Here is a 20673-nt window from a genome sequence, read left to right on the forward strand (position 1 = left end):
AAAATGGAACATTACTTTGTAAGCAGTAGTGCTGTGCAATACTGCAAATGTTAGTATCGATCCAATACCAAGTAAATACATAGCGAGTATTACCAATACCTCTAGAAGACTTAGAAAACGCAAACAGAATATTGCTCTTGTCACGCTAGTATTGATCAGATAGTAATACCAGTGTTGGTATCGATACTGTTGGTATTTTGGGATTGGTCTGCTCTAATGAGCACGGCTATTATTATCCCTTCTCAAACCTTACTTGAAATGTTAAAGTGTGTTAATATCTGTGAAAATGTTGAGGTAAAATAAAGGAGAAACATTGTCTGTTACGTTGAGAATTTTCTGTGGCACACTTTGAGCTCCACAGTCTAATGATGCTGTCCTGTATTTTGGAGTACAAGCTACGTTTTGTATTATTTATGTAGTTCAAAAAATACAGAATTGCACCGCTATACATATCATAGACCAGGAACAGAAACTGGTGGTGTTAACACACTATACCGTAGATGTGATTCAACGCCTGCATTTATCGTTATTACTCTTGCTTTTCTCTTCAAAAAAAAAGAAAAAAAACAATAGAGGAGGAAGCATCGGAGTCAGTGAGTCTTGTGCGTATGCGCAGTACCCGGATGAAGCTGGTCGCCATCTTTACTCCATCCCAGCGCTGCCGGTGGGGCGGAACAGCACTCATCGACCCAGTTGGTTTGAAGGAGCTACAGACAGGGCTGGCACATCACCACTGTGTTTTGCACTAACGATCTGTCACTTTGATTAGCCCTTTTGCTACGCTACCTGTATCTTGATACACAATGGGAGAGCGAGAGGATCTAGTTTATCAGGCGAAACTCGCCGAGCAGGCAGAGCGATATGACGGTAAGGCACCATCTCTGGGCCGGCTTGGAGTGGGACATGTTCGCCGATGGGATTTCTTTCTTTTTTTTTTTACTGTGCTAGCTAACCTTAACCGAGCACCGCTTTGCTGTGTAGCTCAACGCTAGCCGCGGCAGGCTACATGGCTAATGCAGCTACCATCGCAGATTTCCAACTGTTTATTGGCCAAGACGTATGGCTTTTTGTCCGGTGACAGTACTGCGACATTAAAACAGTTCGTGAGCACGAAACCTGTTTGTTCTGAGGAAAGTGAGCGGATGTCACAGACATTGGCTAGCATTAGCGAAGGGGCTACAACAAAATGGCGGATTAGTGGAGCGTGAGCTGTCAGGAGTTGCCTCCCCTGCACCAGCTAGCTGTGTAACTTTACACATGAGCCAGTGCTTCTTTTCGGTATAAGCAGCACTCGTTGCTTATAACTGACTCCGTTTATTGACCTGGCAACTTTTACGCCATTCTGTTGCAGATACTAGGAGGATTAGCACCTTGAAACCAATGTGTATTAGCAGGGAGTGGGAGGTCAGATGTTCACTTCGTGGGGTGTTCCCATGCAAGCAAGCTGGACAGATCGATTGGCAGAAACGACCCCCTCTTCCTCTCCCCGGTGCACTCCTATAACACTGTCATACCATTACAGGCCGTGTACAGGCTGTTTTTAGACGACTGCCTTTGCCACCCGGTCACACGTTGCTCAGTAACGTTAAGTGAATGTACCATGACTCATTCACGGGATTTGAACCGAGTGTATTTGCAGAGAGATTTATGGTTTACTGGCTAAATGGTTTACTGGCTAATGCAAATCTATTCGATCACTCTTCAGCTTAATGAAATTTTAACATGTCAGGTAAAGGTTTCTTTTTTCTTGCTTTTTTTTTCTTTTTTCTTTGAAGGTTTCATATTTTAAGGTGAGGCGAGGAGGGGCGGGGAGTCAGATGTTTGCTAAATTACATCAGCCACTTTTCCATCCGTACTATCCGTTTAACCTACTTTCAAAGGGTTAAACCCTTCCCCAGTGGTAAATGATGGCACACAGCTTAAACTGAGAAGTGCATTGCTTATCGCTTAAGCAAGTAACCAGTTTATGTCTCTGTGTGTGTGTGTGTGTGTTTGTTGGATTGGTGCCAGAGATGGAAGAAACTGCCTCAGCATTTACTCTTTAACACTGTCTGTCACCTCACATCAATGCCCTTTCTTGCATGTCATCTCTGGGCACGGTTTGCCAGGCGTCCGACTGTTTCATTTATTATGATTATCAGCCCGAAACCCATGAATTTGTGAGGCACGTCAGATTGTGCCACTTAGGTTGACAATGTTGCCAATGAGGCATACTCTCAAGAGACATGACAAAAATAAAACTGTTGGCAAATCCTGGGCATTTCTTTTAACAGAGATGGTGGAGTCTATGAAGAAGGTGGCAGACATGGACGTGGAGCTCACAGTGGAGGAGAGGAACCTACTATCAGTGGCCTACAAGAATGTGATCGGAGCTCGGAGAGCCTCCTGGAGGATAATCAGCAGTATCGAACAGAGGGAAGAGAACAAGGGCGGAGAAGAGAAACTGAAGATGATCCGGGAATACAGGCAAAAGGTAAAGCACTCGAGAAAGGCTCAAGCTTAGATTTCTGTTTTAGATTGTTCTGTAATGTCTCAGCATCCAGAATGTGTTCTCATTATAAAGATCGGCTGTGTTAGTGCGAGATCACAAACACACATTAGCGATGCACACTCTGAGCAGCTACTGGACAGACTGCATCTGAGTCATAGTTGGCAAGTCCTCCACTCTTGCCTTTTTTATGAAGGGAAATAAGAGCTGCTGTTATAATGGGAGAGGCCAGAGAGTGTCAGAGATGGGAGAGGCACTTGGACTGCAGTCAATGACATAATTGGATTCAGGGAGAGTACACCTTGATTTTGTTAGTAGCTCTCTAAGTCCCTGGCAGACACATTTCTTATCACTGGCACGCCATTCGATAAGCTTTGAGCAACATCCTGATTGTTTAGTAAATATCAAATATTAAAGCTACTCTAAGTGGTCCATTAAAGAGGTTGTTAGGTTGGAGTTTAAATAAAGGTTGAAGGGAATCGGTTTACAAATATGGCAGTGTTTCCCACAGATTAGTCTCTGTTTGTGGTGAAGAATGGGCTGCTATGTGCATGCACATGTGGGAATTATTAAATAATACCAGTTATAAGGTTCTCTGCAAATATTTTACAAACTAATTACTGTGTTACAAATAAATAGGAGATAAGTGTAGACTCCATTTCCAAGCTGCAGTCCCAGAGGGTGGAGTTGGAGCCAGTTATTTGGTGGGATAAGAGACTCAGTGGAAAAGCGGTTGAGTAGTATTGATGGACACTGAGTCTGTTTGGTCAGCAGCAACAGAATAGGAGTACGGAGGCTGTCTGTGCAAGAAAAATGGCTGCTGATGGTGTCGCGTTTTTCAAAGGGATAAAAGAAAAGTCAAAAAGGCTTGAGTGTACTTGGGTGGCCTGCTCGTGTGGGGAAACACTCTTGAGCTTCTGATAAGCGTTGAGCAACATCCTGATTGGATTAATAAATGTCAAATATTAAAGATATTACAAATGTTGTTAGCAGGGAGTTTAAAGGGAGTGATAAAGGTCCTAAAGAGACCACAGATATGTGTTTGTTGTCCCAAGTTATTGGATCCTTTTTTGATCTTGATGGATCTTGAACGTGAACCTTTGCAGAAACGGGCAGAATTTCTCATACTGGATTCTGAAATTACACAGGAGCAGGAATCCAAATTGATACTTGGAGATTGTGTCAGAGGAAGAGGATCACTGAATCAGTGTGTTTTTATCAACAGGTGGAGAAGGAGCTGAAGAACATCTGTAATGAAATTCTGGAAGCACTTGAAAGGCACCTACTGCCATCTGCTAAGATAGGAGAGTCGAAGGTCTTCTACAACAAAATGTAAGAGCCTTGATGTTAATTATCAGACAAATACAGTAACTTCCTCTGGTTGGTCATCAAGTACAGCTATCTTTTTGGGCTGGGGTATTTATCGACACAGGAAACCGTTGTCAGGAACACTTCACAGGAAATAACATGTAAAATGTTTCTTTGTTTCCTTCCACTTGCAGGAAGGGTGACTACCACAGGTACCTGGCAGAGTTTGCCACTGGCAACGACAGAAAGGAGGCAGCAGAGAACAGTCTGGTGGCCTACAAAGCTGCTACTGACCTAGCCATGTCAGAGCTGCCACCCACACACCCCATCCGCCTCGGGCTCGCCCTCAACTTCTCCGTCTTCTACTATGAGATTCTCAACTCACCTGACCGCGCTTGCAGGTCACTGCTCCATCACTGCAGCAGCACTGTCACTGTAACTCAGGGCAGCTGTTTGTTTTTTTGTTTTTTGTCTGTATATTACATAACAGCAAGACTGTCCCTCACTGCTGAGTGGACTGTATGACGAACCCTGACTCAACTCCTGTTTGAGGTTGACCTTCGCCCTCCTCATGTCCATAGGTTGAGGATTAGACTTAGACTTTGCAGTAATGCTGTATATTATAAGCCATTCTTGATTGTCTTTGACTTTATGTTCACATTTACCCAATACTGAGTTCCAGGCACACAGTGATACATGATTTCGTACAGCTGGAATCATAACGCAGCTTAAAAATAATCAGTAAAAACATGATTTTTCTGTCTGAAGCATGATGTGATTTCAGCACACGTTTGTTTGCTCAGGTTGGCAAAGGCTGCGTTCGATGACGCCATCGCAGAACTGGACACACTGAGTGAAGAAAGCTACAAGGACTCCACACTTATCATGCAGTTGTTACGTGACAACCTGACACTATGGACTTCAGATATGCAGGGAGAAGGTAACAGTCCTGTAGTGTGTTTATTTCATCAGGTGTTTTTCTATGATGGTATTTCTACCTGTGTCTCAATGCAGCTCTTTTTCCAGGACAAGGTGCTGACACTAACCCACTCATCTTCACCTTAACACTTTCTTACATTTGTTCTTATAATGTGTCTTTATACTGTGAGCATCTTGATGGCTTTTTTGTCTCACTGACAGCTTGCGAAAAATAATAGAAAAAGGCTTGATAGAAAATCAACTGCCTAACAGTTCAATTCAGTTACAACTAATCAGACATGTTGCTACGTTTTGTTTTTGTTTACTTGAAAAGCTGAGTGGTATTCCTGCTCAAGGACTGTTTGTGCAGAATTTAAACACTAGACAGCTAGAAAAAAAAAGTTAGAGGTCTTCTCTAATCTGCTTTTCGATGGAAAGTTCTGGGAACTCGGATTTCCCAAGAACGAATATCTAGGAATTTTTCTAAGACCACGTATTCCTCTAGCACACCAAGCCTTGTGCTTTAGCAGCATAGCCCGACAATCCCAAATGCAGGATGTGTAACTATGCTGCAGAAAACAATAACTCACTTGGTCAGTTTCCAGCAGTCAGCAATGAAATTCCCACCCTGAGAGTTGTTCCTCCAGTCAACACGTACATAGGTCTGAGGGTTTTTTCAGTGGTAATGCACCTTTTGTTAATAATTTGACACAAATTTCAATTTTAAAATAAAACAAGTCAACAGCAGCCGTCAGGACTGTGTCAGGTGCTCACAGTGTGCCTGTCGAGGTACAGAGAGTTTTTGTTTTTTGGGGGGGGGAATTGCTGTGTTGACATGACGCTGAACTGGAGGCATCCCATCTAACCTGTGCTCCTGTGTCAGAATTAGATTCTCGTGCTGAATGATTTAAGAAAAACTGTTTTCAACAGTCTAATCAAAATTTGAATGAATTTGTGTGAAGTAAATTCCACACAGAGAAAAACTTCATCACTACAGATATAGTAGTGTGCCTGAACCCAGTTTTGTAAAATTGCACATGTTTAGCTCACACATGTAATATGTGGAGCCACACGGACTCGTTCTCCAGCTCCAGATTGCAGCAGTGGTTGACTGCAGTCCATGACAGTGCAGCTGAGATGGATCTGACAGATATGCTGGAGATGCAGCTGATTGATATTGAGGGTTCAAGCTACCTGGTCAGCTGGCCCAAATGGCAAGTGTGAGAAGACTATCAGTTGTAGACAGTGTTGTTCTCTTTAGCTTTAAAAGGGAAAAAAATAGCAGACAAAGTGAGTCACCACAACTTGGGTGGCTGTTAATATACCTAGATGGCCTCACTAAGTTAAAACACTGTGTTAATAAGCTCAAACATGGAGGTTGAGATTCCAACAGCTGTCTAAAGCTGTCTATTTGGCAAGCTACTGCCTAACTAGTGAGGTGTGGCTAGTTACCTGAAACCAACACCTGTGGTAATGGCACAACACTAGCTTGTTTTGGTCTCTAACCAAAACCTCAGAAATGATACAGAGGGATGTGCTGTCTTGTAAGGCATAAAGAGCGCAGTCATCTGCATACAGATGACACATGAAGCTGATACAGCCAGCATTTGTCTTGGTTCGCCAAGTCCCACAATGATTAATAAAGTACAGCAGAGTAAATCTGTCATAGCTGATCTTCTTGTAGCTGTTCAGCTGTTACTAGCAACAACTTTTGGTGTAAGAAATTTACAAAAAAGAAATCATTCAGCCCTTTTTGATTCATTTTTTTCTATTCCTTTCATTCCAGCAGTATGCATCAGCTACGCTGCAGAGCATCCACCAAGACCTTTTTTTATTATTATTATTATTATTTCAGTGACTCATCACCTCTCTTGTCTTTTTCTCATTCCCTCTGCTGTAGAGTCCTAAAGGAAACAAACCTGTACATTTCCCATGTTAACTGTACTTTGTAAGTGTTGCTCACCCACACATTTGCTCTGTGTGTGTTGTGTGTGGCTTGTTTTTACCTCTCTGCACTAGCTCACTCATGGTTTAATAATTCAGCCCACTCACTCACCCATTCACTTGGATCTTGTATTAACTTTTGGTGACATGCTCTAATCTTTGGTCTTCCCATCACAGTCTCATGTAACTGGCTCACTTGACTAAAGGTAGTTTGTATAGTGTGATGAGTAGTTCCCCGTTGTACCTGTGCACAAGCAGAGTGCTTTACATCATGTTATTTGCATGCTTTCACACCGTGGACCAGTATAGCCAGCCAGTCATTTAAAGACATTCAGGTCCATTCAAGTGGTATGTTCACGTTCACGTTTAAAGTAGTGCTGCAGTATTTGGTGAAGAACAGGGTCATTATTAGTTTAATGGAAATGGCAGTGTTTGCCAAAACCATTGCCTTCTAGAGGTGCTTGTTAACCTAAGCTAAGCTAACACTGAAGGTGTTGAGTTTTATGTAAAACTTGCCCCCCACCACCAGCACACAAACACACACTTTGAGCTCTGTTTCCAAACTATGGAAATGAATGCACCATTTCACCCAACACCTGAAACCGTAGAAAATTAGCATCCAGCGTGCAGGTTTTCTTTACAGATTTCTGCTAGTTGCAAAATTCAAGTGTTTGGGGTTTTGTTTCTTTTCCCCCTTTATAAACAAGTCACATACATAACAGTACAGTAATAAATATTGATGGAACCTAAAGTGGACCCATTATGCTTTTCTTTATTTTATATTTTCATATTTTCAGTGGTGGATGGCTAAAGATTTAAAGAATCAGCTCAGTGTCAGTGCATGTAATCACATCTAAACACTTTTTTTTTTTTTTTCTACTCAACACTGTATGATGTCAGTGAGAGAGGATATCCCTAATATGGTCGTGTCAGGCACACAGCTTTGGCTGTGAGCACAGTGTTTGTGGGGGAAATCTAATCTGGAAACAGTTCTACATGCACTGTAGGGCTGGGCCATATCATACTGTTCATGGTAATACCGGTATAATGTTAGGCAATGATAAGAAAATGAAATATCGCGATAGAATATGGGTAAAACGCGCATGCGCAGTGCGTTTGTTTTCATACGCACATGGCGGCGACAGAGAATGAGAAGGGCAAAAGCGGATCGTTGAATGAAACGGATGAACCAGAATTGGTTTGTAAAAATGCTCCAACTTCAGTGATGTGGAACTCGTTTGGCTTTCTTCCGTCAGATACACAACAAAGCACAATTTTTGGTAGAGCATGCTAGCGGGCCGTCGCTGTTACTGTGTTTTGTTCTGTTTTTTTGGAAAATACGGCACACTTAAAATCAATCCTTCGATTTTCTGAAAAATCGACAGTGCCCCTTATAATCCGGTGCGCCTTATGTATGAATTCTGGTTGTGTTTACTGACCCCGAACCGATTTTATGTGGTACACGGTGCGCAGAAATCTGTCAAAAAATGTTTTAGTATGACTTCGTAAGCTACGAAGCCGCACCGCTTGATGGATTGTCGGAGCATTACGGCTACCGTAGTCAGGAGCCTCGCGGAGTGATACGTACTGTGCTTCAACATAATATTACCGTATTGTGTGTGTATAACCTCTTTTTAAGTTTTGTGGATATTATACATGGTTATGCTCAGGATATGTTGGCCAATTTCCACTGGTTAAACTGTCAGCAAAGAATTTGCATTTGCACTGTTAAATTTTTTTTTTTATAGTTTTAATGCACATAAAAAAACAGCTGCTCGTTTAAGTGAAAATACATTGACGAGGGTTTTTTTTGGGGGGGGGGGGGGTTGCATTAATAAAGTTGTGGAGTTGTAAAGCATTTTGTCTGGCGTCAATTATATCATCAGTTATATCGTTATCGCAAATTTTCAAATATATATCGTGATAAATATTTCTGGCCACGTTGCCCTGCCCTAATACACTGTTCTGCATTCTCGATATTTATCTCTTTATTTACCAGTTTTTGTTTTTTGTCAGTCTTTAGTCCTTGTGAAATCATCTGTCTCTAAGAAAAATCTGCCTCAAAGTCCTCCAAGCAGATTTCAGTGGAGTTCAACTTGTTTCAGGCACTTTGGTAAAATCGGTTTCTGTAGCAGTAGCAGTGGTAGGCTAACTGCACTTTGTTTTTCATTGTATTCACAGGGTGCATGCAACCTATTAGTTCTAAAAACACTTTGGCTGATAAACGGGTCAGATTTAGCTGAAATGAGGGATTTGAAGATATGAGTGTTTTGCATATGCAGATTAAACCAACCAAGTAATTGCAGTCGGCTTGATTCGAACCCGCTGTTCCATGCACTGGTAATCATAATACCACTGTGCATGCATTTATTAGAAATTATTGGTACCACTACTACTTGGATGCTGCCGTAAAATGCAGACCTTCTGTTCATCTGAGTGTCTTGTCTGTAGTCCTCTAATAATTCTCATCCAGCCTGGTTCATATATCAGTCTGTTGTAGGAAAGACTATTCAGAATATCTTTGCCATTATCATCATATATTTGGAGGGTGAAAAAGTTACATTAACAGGTTAGTGATTCAGTGTCATGAAGGTGACTCTCTTTACATCGCTTCGGTACTATGGTAACTTACGCCGAACACATAAAGGTGTCCAAAGGGGGCAGTGTCACCATTTCTGTTATTGCAGTGACAGGAAGCCAAATACTCAGAGAGAAGCTGCAAACTCTTAAGCGAAATAGCTACCACCATAATCTCCTCAGTTCCTCAAGGTTTTGGTTTGTGTTCAGTTTCACCTGTCACGTCAGACATGCCTGCCACTTGTGCACTACCGAAGGATGATATCTTGTGAGGTTTTTTAAGAGGAGCTAACAGTAAATCTCTCTCCACCAGGTGAAGAACAGAACAAAGAGGCACTGCAAGACGCTGAGGACGAGGCCCAGTGAGACTATGCCACCAACAGCCAACAACTTGAGACCCTCACCCCACCCCCTGCACTCCCTCCACCTTCATCTTCCTCCTCCTCAACCGCCCCACCCATCCATCTACAAGTTACTTTCCTCTTTGTCGTCCTTTTTCCTTTTCTTCCACCTCTGTAGCTCCAAGACCCAACAGGGCCACGGAGTTGACAAGTTAATTTTTCTCTTCTTTTTTTTTATTTTTTATATTAGCCCTGACATCGTTCAAGTAAATACCACTTAATTGAGGCAGGAAATACAATGTTAGAAAGGCAAAGATAAAGAAAGCGGTCCCTGGATTGTTTCTTTTATTTTGTCCTGGTACAAGCAGTTCTGAAAATGTTATCTTTTGGTTTCATTATTGTATTTTTTTGTTGTTTTTTGCTTCTTCTTTTTCCTCAATATTTTTATCAGTTGCTGGATGTATTGAGAATTTTTTTTTCTTAATGTAATTACAGAAATTAACTTTTATTACTGACAATGTTGACTATTAGTTGTGGGAGCTATTTTATCTGTTTTTAATGAAATGTCATGCAGATCATTTGACCGTTTTTAGGGGCAGTTTGGACGAGTACAAGTGCCCTTTTTGTTAACTTAGTAGTTGAGAGGAAGTTGGCAATATTCGCGATATCCACGTGGGGCAAAGAAGTGCTTAACTTTTACACCATAGTGATTCTGTTGTCATGTTCATGTAGTTGTCTTTGGACTGTACTTTGTGCTGAAATACTGTAACTGTGCACACATTCTGGCTCTCTGAAGGTTTATCTCTTGCTGGTGGTTTGAAAAAAGAAAAACAAACTTAGGAGCTCTCTAACTTGTGTAAAAGAGTAGACTTAATTTGGCCCCATCCTTAAATAAAGAAGATTAGTACTTGCATGAGTTAAAAAGAATTAATATTCTATTTTTCTTTTCTGCTGCTTCCCCCTGCTTTTTATCGATGCTCCTCTGCCATTCAGAGGGTGTTTTTTCTTTTGCAGTTTCTTTTTGTGTTGCTTCATTATGTGTAACTTGGAGCTGATTTGTACTACTGGATATCTGACTGGAGCCACAGACAGGGAATCTGTATTGTTCTTACTGAAACACAGCATGGAATTAACATTAAACAATCTAAATTAAACATTATAAGATGACATGTGGTGTTTATTTTGTTGCCAAGACTTCACCTTTAGGGACTTTATGTTAGGATATGGTCAAGTCTGTCAAGACCCTGAATGAAAAATAATGGGAAAGAAGCTGGGATTCCTTACTGTTACTGGACAACAGACTTGGAGAGCTGTGTAGATGAATAATCTATGACCACAAAAAAACAAAATCAATCTGACCCCATCCTTCATGGGTGGGTCCTACACTCTGAACCAGCCGTGGACAGCACAAAATTCATTTACTATTAGTTGTGTAATGATTGGTTAAGATTTGTAGCATCACAAGTTGTGCTACAGAATATAATTGCTTTGCCATTATCACTGAACTTGCTCATACTGAGATCCTACAAGAAGCGTGATTGTTGAGTATTATGAGTCATTTCTTCATGATTACCAGGTGAAATATGATTATATAACTGCAAGGATGCAGGAAGTGAAGCAGCCACAGTTTGCTTCAATGGTGCAACCAGACACCGTAACATGTCAATTACATGCATCAACTTTTGGGTGATGATGCAAAGTTTTTGTCAAATTGGGTAATGTTTGAAACGACTGCTGATGACATCAAAACATGACGGGGTGGTAAGTGCATTACAGGGTTAGCTAGGAAACTAGCCTGGAATGTCTGAGTGCAACTGACCTTCAGCATTAAGGGTCGTGTGTGATGAGCAAATTGCTTCCTGTGATGTTCATTCTTAAAATAAGGCTGGGATTATTTGCACTGCACACGTAGTCACTATGGACAAGTAGTCCTTCCCACTAGCTTTTTTCAGGACTACTTGGAGTCCAGCTGAAGGACCATATGGAGTAGTGGGTACTCCCAAATCTTCTGAAAGAATGAGACAAGAGCTGAACTTTTTTGGGAAGGTTTGTGTCCTGTTACATCTGGCATAAAAGTAACAGCTTTTTGTGAAATAAAAAGCATTTTACCATACCATCTCTCATGCTCCTAGGATGTGGGGGTGAACACCCTAGAATGTTACAGACCTCCTAGGATGAGACATTCTTTCAATATGCCACCAACTATATACTTCTACACACAAATAATTACATGCAGCATTCTACCATATGCAAACTTATATCATTAAAAGATTATACTGACTACTAAGTACAATTTTCCTATTAACAGGGCTCAAATCGAATTGCTTCAACATGAACTTAAACAGGCCGTTCAGTGTGGCTGAATTAAATCAAAGAAGAGTAGGCCAAAATTCCTCCACAGTGATGTGAAAGACTCATTGTGTCACGACCTGCAGGATCGGCAAGGCGCTGATCAGCATCTCTTCACTCCTAGCCCTCCTTCTCTTCTCTTTTTTTCCTCTCTCTCTCCCTCTCCCCTGTTTTGCCTGGTTCACTCATGGCGGGTTCACGCCCTCGGTCCACGCCTTCCCGGATCGTGCACACCTGGGCCTCATCAGACCAGCTGGTATATTAGAAGGAGGAGATCAGCTGTTCAACGCTGGATTGTTGTGAAGGCTCTTGTCAGTACACACCTAGCTCAAGTTTGCCGTGCCTCTGTCTCAGAGACTTAACGTGTTCCTTTGTTCCTAGATTCCCCGGACCCGTCCCCGTGTTTCCCCGTGTGGAGTGTGGAAGGAGTGGCAGGTCGCTAGCGGAGTGGAGAGAGGCTGTTCTGAGCGCGTGTGTGATTTCCCCGTTTTCCCTGGAGCCCTGGACCCCTGCCCCTCACGTCTTGTATATAGCACTAACCTCGCACTGTCTGTACATACACTTGGTGAAGATCTGTAATAAACTATCTCTGTTTGAACGCTACCCAGGAGTCCTGCGAGTGGATCCTCTAAGCAACTCGTGACACATTGTCAGTTATCACAAACGCTTGATTCTTGACAGTTCTTGCAAACAAGCAGGTATTAACTTGTTTTTTCACACAGGGCAGGTATGTTTTGATAGCTTTCTTTTGTTAATAAGTGAAATTGTTTAAGAACTTAATTTTGTATTTACTTGGGTTATCTTAGTCTATCTGAAATATGTGTAACACTTGGGTTTGTGAATAAAGTAATATTAACCCTGTAACACCAAGTGTATTATATTGAACACATCAGTTTTTGTGATCATATGAGACTTCTGCATCATCAGTATGATTATTCCCTGAAAAAAAACCTTTAACAATACATACTGAATACAAACAATAAATCTGTTACATGTACCAAAAAGGAAACACAATAATGTAAAAACTATGAAAACATTCAGCAAAATATTAAATATTTCACTCTGTTGGAGGTAGACATGAATATTACTTTGTGTTGACCTTTGGTAAACCAGGAAGTGACTGATGATTTTTACTACTTCCTAATTGTTACGGTTTTTTTTTTTTTTTTTTGCTGTTGTTTTCAAAATCATAAAGTAAACACCAAGTACTGCATATAACAGTTACTAGGCAACAAAAAACTTGACAACTAACTAATCACATGCAGGCATTTCAGATATGTGGTCAGTCTCGTTGTAATCAGCTGGCTACATTAGGCACACCTGCCCTCACAACTGAACATCACACAGTGGATATTGACTTTCTAAGCCCCCCCACCCCCCACCCCCCCAGAGCTGTGTCGTCACTTTCACACACACTGAGCAGATGTTTCTACTGTTGGCACAGAGTTGGCAACTGTGAGCGTGATCATAAATTTATACGTGCTATTTATAGTGTGCGAGAGACAAATGCAATATTAATGCCCGTGCTTCTGCAGTGACAGGGTGACTGCTGCTAACACAGTTGATAGGGACATGTAGCACACAGCTAACAGCTAGTTTCTTGGGGCTGAAAACAAAAATGTTTAGTCATCGCCACCATATTTTATGACAGATTATGTAGTTAAATGTGTCAAAATACCCCGACCTTGCTTCTTTTATTAACATTTACATCACACATGGTGATTCTGAGAGGGCCCTCAGGCCTTAACCTTTTGCCTCCCTCATTTTGCTTGCTCGTAACCTCTGCAGCAGTTGGAGCCTGTTCTACTGTTACATCACCCATAATAACAGCTTGAACTCCATGCCGGGCCTAAATTTAGAGTCTCAGGTGAAAGTGGAGCAGACTGTTAGACAGAAAGTGGCCAGAGCAGCCAGCAGTGTGACATCCTTTCTCTAGCATGATGGGCTTCCTGGTGATTCTTTGCATTTCCTCCCAATGAAAGGAGCTGAATAAAATGCCTGAACAGGATCCTTCTAGCTGATATCATTTTTCACCTACCATCTCTTTAAATGCTGAATGCTGTTGAAAAAATGCATAGTCCCCTGAAGTTTGGGCATAATATTTTGCTCTAGCCCCACTGGCCTTTAAACAAGAGTAACTACTCAGACAGAAACTGCAAAACCCAATGACCTTGCTCCTGTAGCACTAACCCTAGATTCTGTAAAAAGGCAAAACTTAGGGTTAGGGTTAGGTCTAAGCCATGAGTGAGGATGATTTAGACTCAGTGCCATACTGCACTGAAATGTACATACCACATTTGTGTCCCACAGAGGATGGGACTTTTCCACGCTGTCTTCAAGTTGTCCTTGATCTACCCATTGCCAAACTCTTTAACCCAGTGTTAGTGACATTAAAAGAAAGCATACTTGAAAGACTAATACAGTTTTGACCCATCGGGCCCTGGCATGGGACTTCTGGAGGCATTCTGTGGTGTCTTGTTTCATGACACTGGCAGCAGATCCAATGGATCACGCAGATGTTCAGTTGGATGGGATCTGGGGAGTTTGGTAGCCCTGTCTGAGGTTTGGGCTCTTTGTCTTTTCCATTCCTGAGCAGTTTTTGTTTTGTGTTTGAGAGCAGCTGTTGCTGTCAGCGAATACTGTTGTCATGGGGGCGTGCTTCGTGTGCAATAAGGCTTAGGCGTCTGGTAACATTTATACGAATGCCAGGATTGTAACAGGATAATTAGCGTAATTTCACCTGCGGTTCTCTTGTTGTGGTTGATTGGCTTATATTTTCAAACAAAGGATGCAAGGAGATGAACCATAGGGTTGTAGGTTGGTCCACCACTTTGATCCAGACTGAAGCAGATCAATTATCGCTCCTAGATGGAAAATCGTGATAATCTAGCACCACCACATGGCTGAGATTCAAGATTTCCAAGAATGATCTTCATGAATCTAACAATTCCTTGACATTTGTGATTTTGAAAGAAATTTCTATCAGATTTGGTGCAGACACCCATCGTTAGTCATCCCCTGACTTTTAACCATACAGCACTGAAGTGGCTGTAGACGGGATTTTCTTTGAAACCCAGTCATTGTATTTGTTGTGTCTGCTTTTTCTCAAAACAACGGTGTGATTACAGTCATTTACAAGCAGGAAGAAGTTAACACCGACTGTCACAAGAATGAAAAGTCTAGCTTAGTTTTGTCAGATCATCTAAAACCTTCTAATTTTGTGTGTAATGTCGGGGATATACATCATATGCGCCTGAGGAGAGAGCTGACTGAAGAACCATCCAAGTCTGGCAGTGCAGCAGCTGCTCTAGAGCCCTCTACAGTTTGAATCCGGCACTCACAAGAGATTCTTTCAAATCACTTTCTAAATGACGTGTTTCAGAAGCACCGAGGATCAATCACAGAATGAAAAATAGACACACAGATATGGTGACATCTAGCTACAGAGGTTAAATCTGTTGTATTCCCAGCTGTTAGTTTATGTTTCAGGATACGCATTTTTAAAAAAGGTGGGTTTTAGAAGCTATTTATACAACACTATGGTCAAGGAAACATCCACTTTCTGAACTACTTACCCAGCTTACGTTGAAGGGGATGGAGCAATTTGGGTGGACTACCTACCAGGCTACCCAGATAGGTAGGTATAAAGCTAAAAGTTGTGAATAAAAGAACTTTAAAAAAAGATGCGCCTAGTTAAAACTAGGATTAGCAACATGTTAAGAATGAAAAATTAGCGACATATAAAAAAAACCCTGGTAGATAAAACTGATTTATAAATTATTATCTGAAATAAATATTGTTCAGTTGTTAGATGTAATGGAAAAAAATGACTGAAGTAGATAAACGTACAAATACGCACATATTTTTAGAACTTTTAGGTTAAAAAAAAAATCACTGACATTTTTGTTATATACAGGTTATATACAAGCTAAAACTAATGTAAAATGATTACTCAAAATAGAGGTTAAAACAAATGTATAAAATGATTAGGTACAAGTAAGTTTTGGATTATAAAATGGATTATATGGATTATTTTAAAAAGTAATAATCTGATTTAATTCATAAGTGGAAAAATAAACTAGCAATAGCACTTTATTTTTTGCTAAAAGTAAATGGTGCAAATATTTTTGTTAAAAGTAACAGATTATGACTAAAATAATAGTGCTGGCTATATAGTTATAGCATATAAAATTAATCAATAAATTGTCAAACTAATAAACTAAACATAATGAAGAGATTGTTGAAACTGCTAACAGTAACAACATGTCCAGACACTGCCACAAGGTAGTATTTAATAAAAGACAAGTGGCATGTAGCATTCATTATTCAATTTTCTTATCCGAGTCACTGGGTGTGGTGTGGGTCATATAAGCCTTGACTGTCAGCTTCCAACAGCACCTTTTTATTTGTCTTTTAGAGATCTGTCTGCTGAAACATGAAACCTCAAGAGGGCAGCAACTTCCAGCTAATCTGACAATACATCACTCGTGCTAAAATAATTTCCATATTTACACAGGAGATGGAAGTGCTATAAAGGAAAAAATGTCAATAGTTTAACTTTCCAGTAATTATGTTTGAAGACACTGTTCTCCGGAGGGAGTGTTTTGGCCGTCGTGTCAGTGGCTCCCTCTTCTACATCTGCAGCCTAATCGGCGTCCTCTAGCTTCCTCTGCCTTCCTGTGGAAACTGGAAACTGCCAGCGTTCTGTTGTCGGAGCAAGATTACTGCTCGCAGAGTAGGACCTGGGGAACAAACGTCAATGAAATATTATGAACTTCCTCTTCGACTGTAGAGACAGCTGTTATAAATAGCTAGGATTATTTTCAGACAACACTTGTGAGATTTACTCAGCCCTGGTCTGATCTGGTCTGGGCTGAGCCTCCGCGTGGGATCTGGTTACAGGATTTGGCCTGCAGTGCCCAAATGCCCTTGATCCATGCAGCTGTAATACTGTACGTTTACACATGTGTACACAATGACTTGCAGTGTCACAAGTAGGACTGAATGCAGGAAATGCATGTTGGCTAAAGTAATATAAAGTCCCATTATATAGAAAATCACAAATATAATAGATGTGATTCAGTTGCTAATGAAAAGAAAATGAAGACAAACAATGATGAGAAATGTAACCAGTCACAATAAAAAGGTGTAAGTTGAGAGACAACACATGAAAAGGTGCTGGGGGGATGTTTGACCATGGTGAAGTAATATCATGGTTATGGGCCATAAAGAGGGGAATGTGAACAACATCAAAGGAATCTGACCAATAAATATTATTAAAGATTATATTCAACCTGCCATGCCAATGGAATCAAAGATGTGTAAGACTTTGGTATTTTTATATTTAGAATTTTTTGAAAACTCCAAACTACAAGAAAATCATAACCACCACCATCAACAAACATGGTCAAAGTCATCCAAGGATACTCTTGGATACTCCTCGGATCCAAGGATACTTGCAGGAGTTCTTGTTTTTAGTCAAGAATTGACAATTCTTGTCAATTCTTGACTAAAAACACTATAAATTATTTCAAAACACATTTATTTCATATAAAAGCAGATATATGATGCAATACATCTTCCCCAAAACTGAAATGTCATTTTTCAGGTTCAGAATTGTTACTTTAAAAAAAGTTAAACATTGTAACAAAGTTCCTTTTAGCTAACAGATAGTAGATGTTATTTGTATCCATTATGTTTCGTTATTGCTTTATACATAATACTAAAACTTTTGCTTCCTTTAATAAACTTATTTATAGCTAACCGTATCAAAAGGTTGTGTTTCACATATTTAGCTCAGAGGTTTTAACACAGTTTTAAAGCTTTTATGTTAATGAAATGAACGAATGAATTTTATAACATACAGAAGCCAGTAAAAAAGTAATATTAAACATTTTGCATAGCCTAACACAAACTTAAGCCCACTCATCAAATTCATTTTAACTTAACTCATCACTTAACTTATCACTAAATTAAAAGGATGCAGATTATTGGTTTTATCACAGCTGTAGGTGGGCTGAGTCAGAAGTCTTGGCCTGGAAAATCCCAATATTATACTCTTCGAGAGGAGTCACCTTTGTCATATGATGACTTACCTTCAGACTGTTGTAGCAAAGGAATCACACAGTGACACAAGCACTACACACATATGTATAAAAAAGATAATACATCATTAATGTAAGATGGAAAAAGTGGCTTTGGATCCGCCTTACCTTTCGGTAACCACTGAGACACTTCTCCATGGCAATGGAAAGGAAAGCAAGGAAGTTTAGTCTCCACAGTGAGAAAACGGATATGATGATTTAAGCAGGAAAATAGGAAAACAAATAATTACAACCCTTTTGTGACCTAGACTTACAGTAACAGGTTTTTTAACTGCCGTGTCCTCATCAGTGAAGATCTAATTACAGTTGATGGAATGACAGTGATTAGTGTGTTATTCTACAGTTCTTACTTTACTACCAATAATCTGCATTTGTGGCCACTGTGCTCTGTCTTTTCCATTTTATTTTCCTTTTTAACAGTGTGTTTTCCTTGGAAGTCAATCACTTTGAAAGTATGTGTTCTTATTTTAAAATAGAACTGGGCAGAGACGTCTCAACTCCAAGATTGTGTGTAGGAATGTTCGTGTGTGTGTGTGTGTGTGTGTGTGTGTGTGTGTGTGTGTGTGTGTGTGTGTGTGTGTGTATCAAGGCTACAGATTTCCTGTTGATGCCAAGCTGTCAGAAATGCCTCCAGCTAGGGTCAGAGGTCAAAGGATGTGTGTCTCTGTCACTTCCCCTCTCTTAATACCAATGTGCGATGCCCCTTTGCAAAACACAGGAAATACAAATCCTGTGTGACGCTCATGCTGAAAGATATCCCTTTTTATGCTACTGCTCATGAATTATGTATCAAAAAAACCTTTTATAGCGCAGGATTAAGAGAGATAAAAGCTGAATACTCTCAAGACAGACCCCTCTATGTGCTCTAAAGCTATCTTTTCTGTGGCTTGGCCATTCACCACACATATTATGATGTGCCCAAATAACTGGATGTGACCTGTGGTGATAACAGTGAACCAACAGGGTGTGAGGGGTCTGGAGTCATCAGACAGTTTAGGAAGGTTATGCGAATGATGCATGTTTATCTATCAGATTGAAGCTGTTTATATGCTTCTGTCTCACATGCACCAATGTTCGACTCCAGTGTCAAACATTACCCCTTTACCCCTGGAAGCATTCCTTCTGAGGAAGTGCACCACTATGAGAGCACAAGTCCCTTATTTGTTTTTAGAAAGCCAGCGATGCAAACGCCTGCCACTTGTGTGCACTGTATATCCTTAGAGAAGCACAAGTAGGTTCCGTCATGCACACGCTCAAACAAAAATGCATCTCTCTCACACATACGTACACACTAAATCATCTGGGTGGGTGTTGTAAATGTCTGAAGCAGGATGCTGTTTCTAGAAGGAAACCATGTTTAGACCAACCCTGTATGTGTGTATGTGTGTGTGCATGCAATGATTAGTTATGTAACAGGAGCCAAAACCATAGGTAGCCATTTTGGGGTAAAATGTAGTTCATTTAAAATAAGAATTATAGCAAAAATAATGTTAACTTAAATCAATGAAGAAACAATGACATGTTGAGGTTGCAACATCTTACAAAGTATAAAGTATTGGCTAGATGGTAAAAATAGACAGCTCGTTTGTAGTAGTAAAAACGCCAGAAGTAGTGAACAATTGAAATTTTGGGGCATAATTAGTGCATAAATATATCCAGCTAAGTATAAAATAGCTTAAAGTAATCGACAACCTGCTCCTAGCTAGCTAGATTGGTGAAATATTAGCTAAAAGCAATGGTTTAGTTGGCAGGCAAAAGCTAATTAAGCTCATTAAGCTAAGTTACCTCATTGCAAAAGGTAAAAGGTTAAATACCAGTAACAGAAAGGTTAAGAAAATGTTAGCTAAAAGTAGCTTTTATTTAGCTAAAAGAGAGAGAGGTTAAATCCTAGCTAAAAGTAAAAAGTAAATTACTGATAGTGTTCAATTAAATGCTAAAAGAAGATAAATGGTAAAAAGAGCAACATTTTTTAAACTAAAATGAAAAGATAAGTGAAAAGTTTAAACGGTTCAAATCATATAATAATATGTTAAATAAATAGTTTACTAGCTAGCTAAAATTAGGCCTAAACAATAGGTGAAATATAGTTCCTTTAAGGTAAGAAATGATAGAAAGACAAGCTAAATATATTGTGTAAAATAATGATTAAATAGTTTAAATATAAGTGGTGTATAAATCATAGTGAAAGTAGATAATTTGATGAAGCATCTCTGAATTCTGTCACTCCAAGTAATATCCTACAAGTGGAAACTTTGACCTGAATGGAAAAACAAAGAACAATTTCTGTCTTTTTAAATTAATGGCATTAAATAGTCTAAAGTGTAAAATCTGCTTAAAATAGCAGGTTCAAGACAAGAGATAGGGCATTTCTGACTGAGGCAAAAAATGTTAAAAACCACTGATCTAGACTTTTATTAGCTAGACTTATGCATAGTTTATTTTACTGAAGATACAAATTGGTTTACCACTCGCTACGAGAGCACATATTTTTTATCTAACTAAAGACACATACTCACATGCACTTGTAAAACAAAAGACACATATCCTCTGTAAGTGGCATCCATCTTGAGTCAGGCTACGTACTATATCCTTCCCGTGAATTCAGCCAGAGAGGCAACATCCTCTGGCTGCATGAGAGGAAGCT

General features: G+C 40.0%; 1 protein-coding gene across 2 annotated transcripts; it reads left to right on the plus strand.

Moving 5' to 3' along the window:
- Positions 1-624: 624 nt before the first annotated feature.
- ywhae1 (tyrosine 3-monooxygenase/tryptophan 5-monooxygenase activation protein, epsilon polypeptide 1) lies at positions 625-10738 on the plus strand. 2 transcript variants are annotated; one of them, XM_085244935.1, is made up of 7 exons: positions 625-867; positions 2274-2473; positions 3714-3820; positions 3991-4197; positions 4600-4736; positions 6615-6662; positions 9549-10738. In XM_085244935.1, the coding sequence occupies exons 1-6, from the start codon at positions 804-806 to the stop codon at positions 6620-6622; spliced, it is 723 nt and encodes a 240-aa protein (XP_085101061.1). In that variant the 5' UTR covers positions 625-803; the 3' UTR covers positions 6623-6662; positions 9549-10738. The 2 variants fall into 2 exon arrangements, with proteins under 2 accessions (XP_085101061.1, XP_085101060.1); XM_085244934.1 differs by lacking the exon at positions 6615-6662 and having other exon boundaries at positions 626-867.
- Positions 10739-20673: the final 9935 nt, after the last annotated feature.

Source organism: Mchenga conophoros, linkage group LG14, assembly GCF_057382185.1.
Source record: "Mchenga conophoros isolate Kocher_MC1m ecotype Shallow Benthic linkage group LG14, M_conophoros_male_GT1.1, whole genome shotgun sequence".
Lineage (NCBI taxonomy): Eukaryota > Metazoa > Chordata > Actinopteri > Cichliformes > Cichlidae > Mchenga > Mchenga conophoros.

Excerpts from the sequence above, each read along its gene's own strand:
- ywhae1 (XM_085244934.1), top strand. The coding sequence starts at position 804 with ATGGGAGAGCGAGAGGATCTAGTTTATCAGGCGAAACTCGCCGAGCAG. Across the intron at positions 4,198-4,599 it reads TCACCTGACCGCGCTTGCAG|GTTGGCAAAGGCTGCGTTCG; the intron begins GTCACTGCTCCA and ends TTGTTTGCTCAG. Across the intron at positions 4,737-9,548 it reads TTCAGATATGCAGGGAGAAG|GTGAAGAACAGAACAAAGAG; the intron begins GTAACAGTCCTG and ends TCTCTCCACCAG.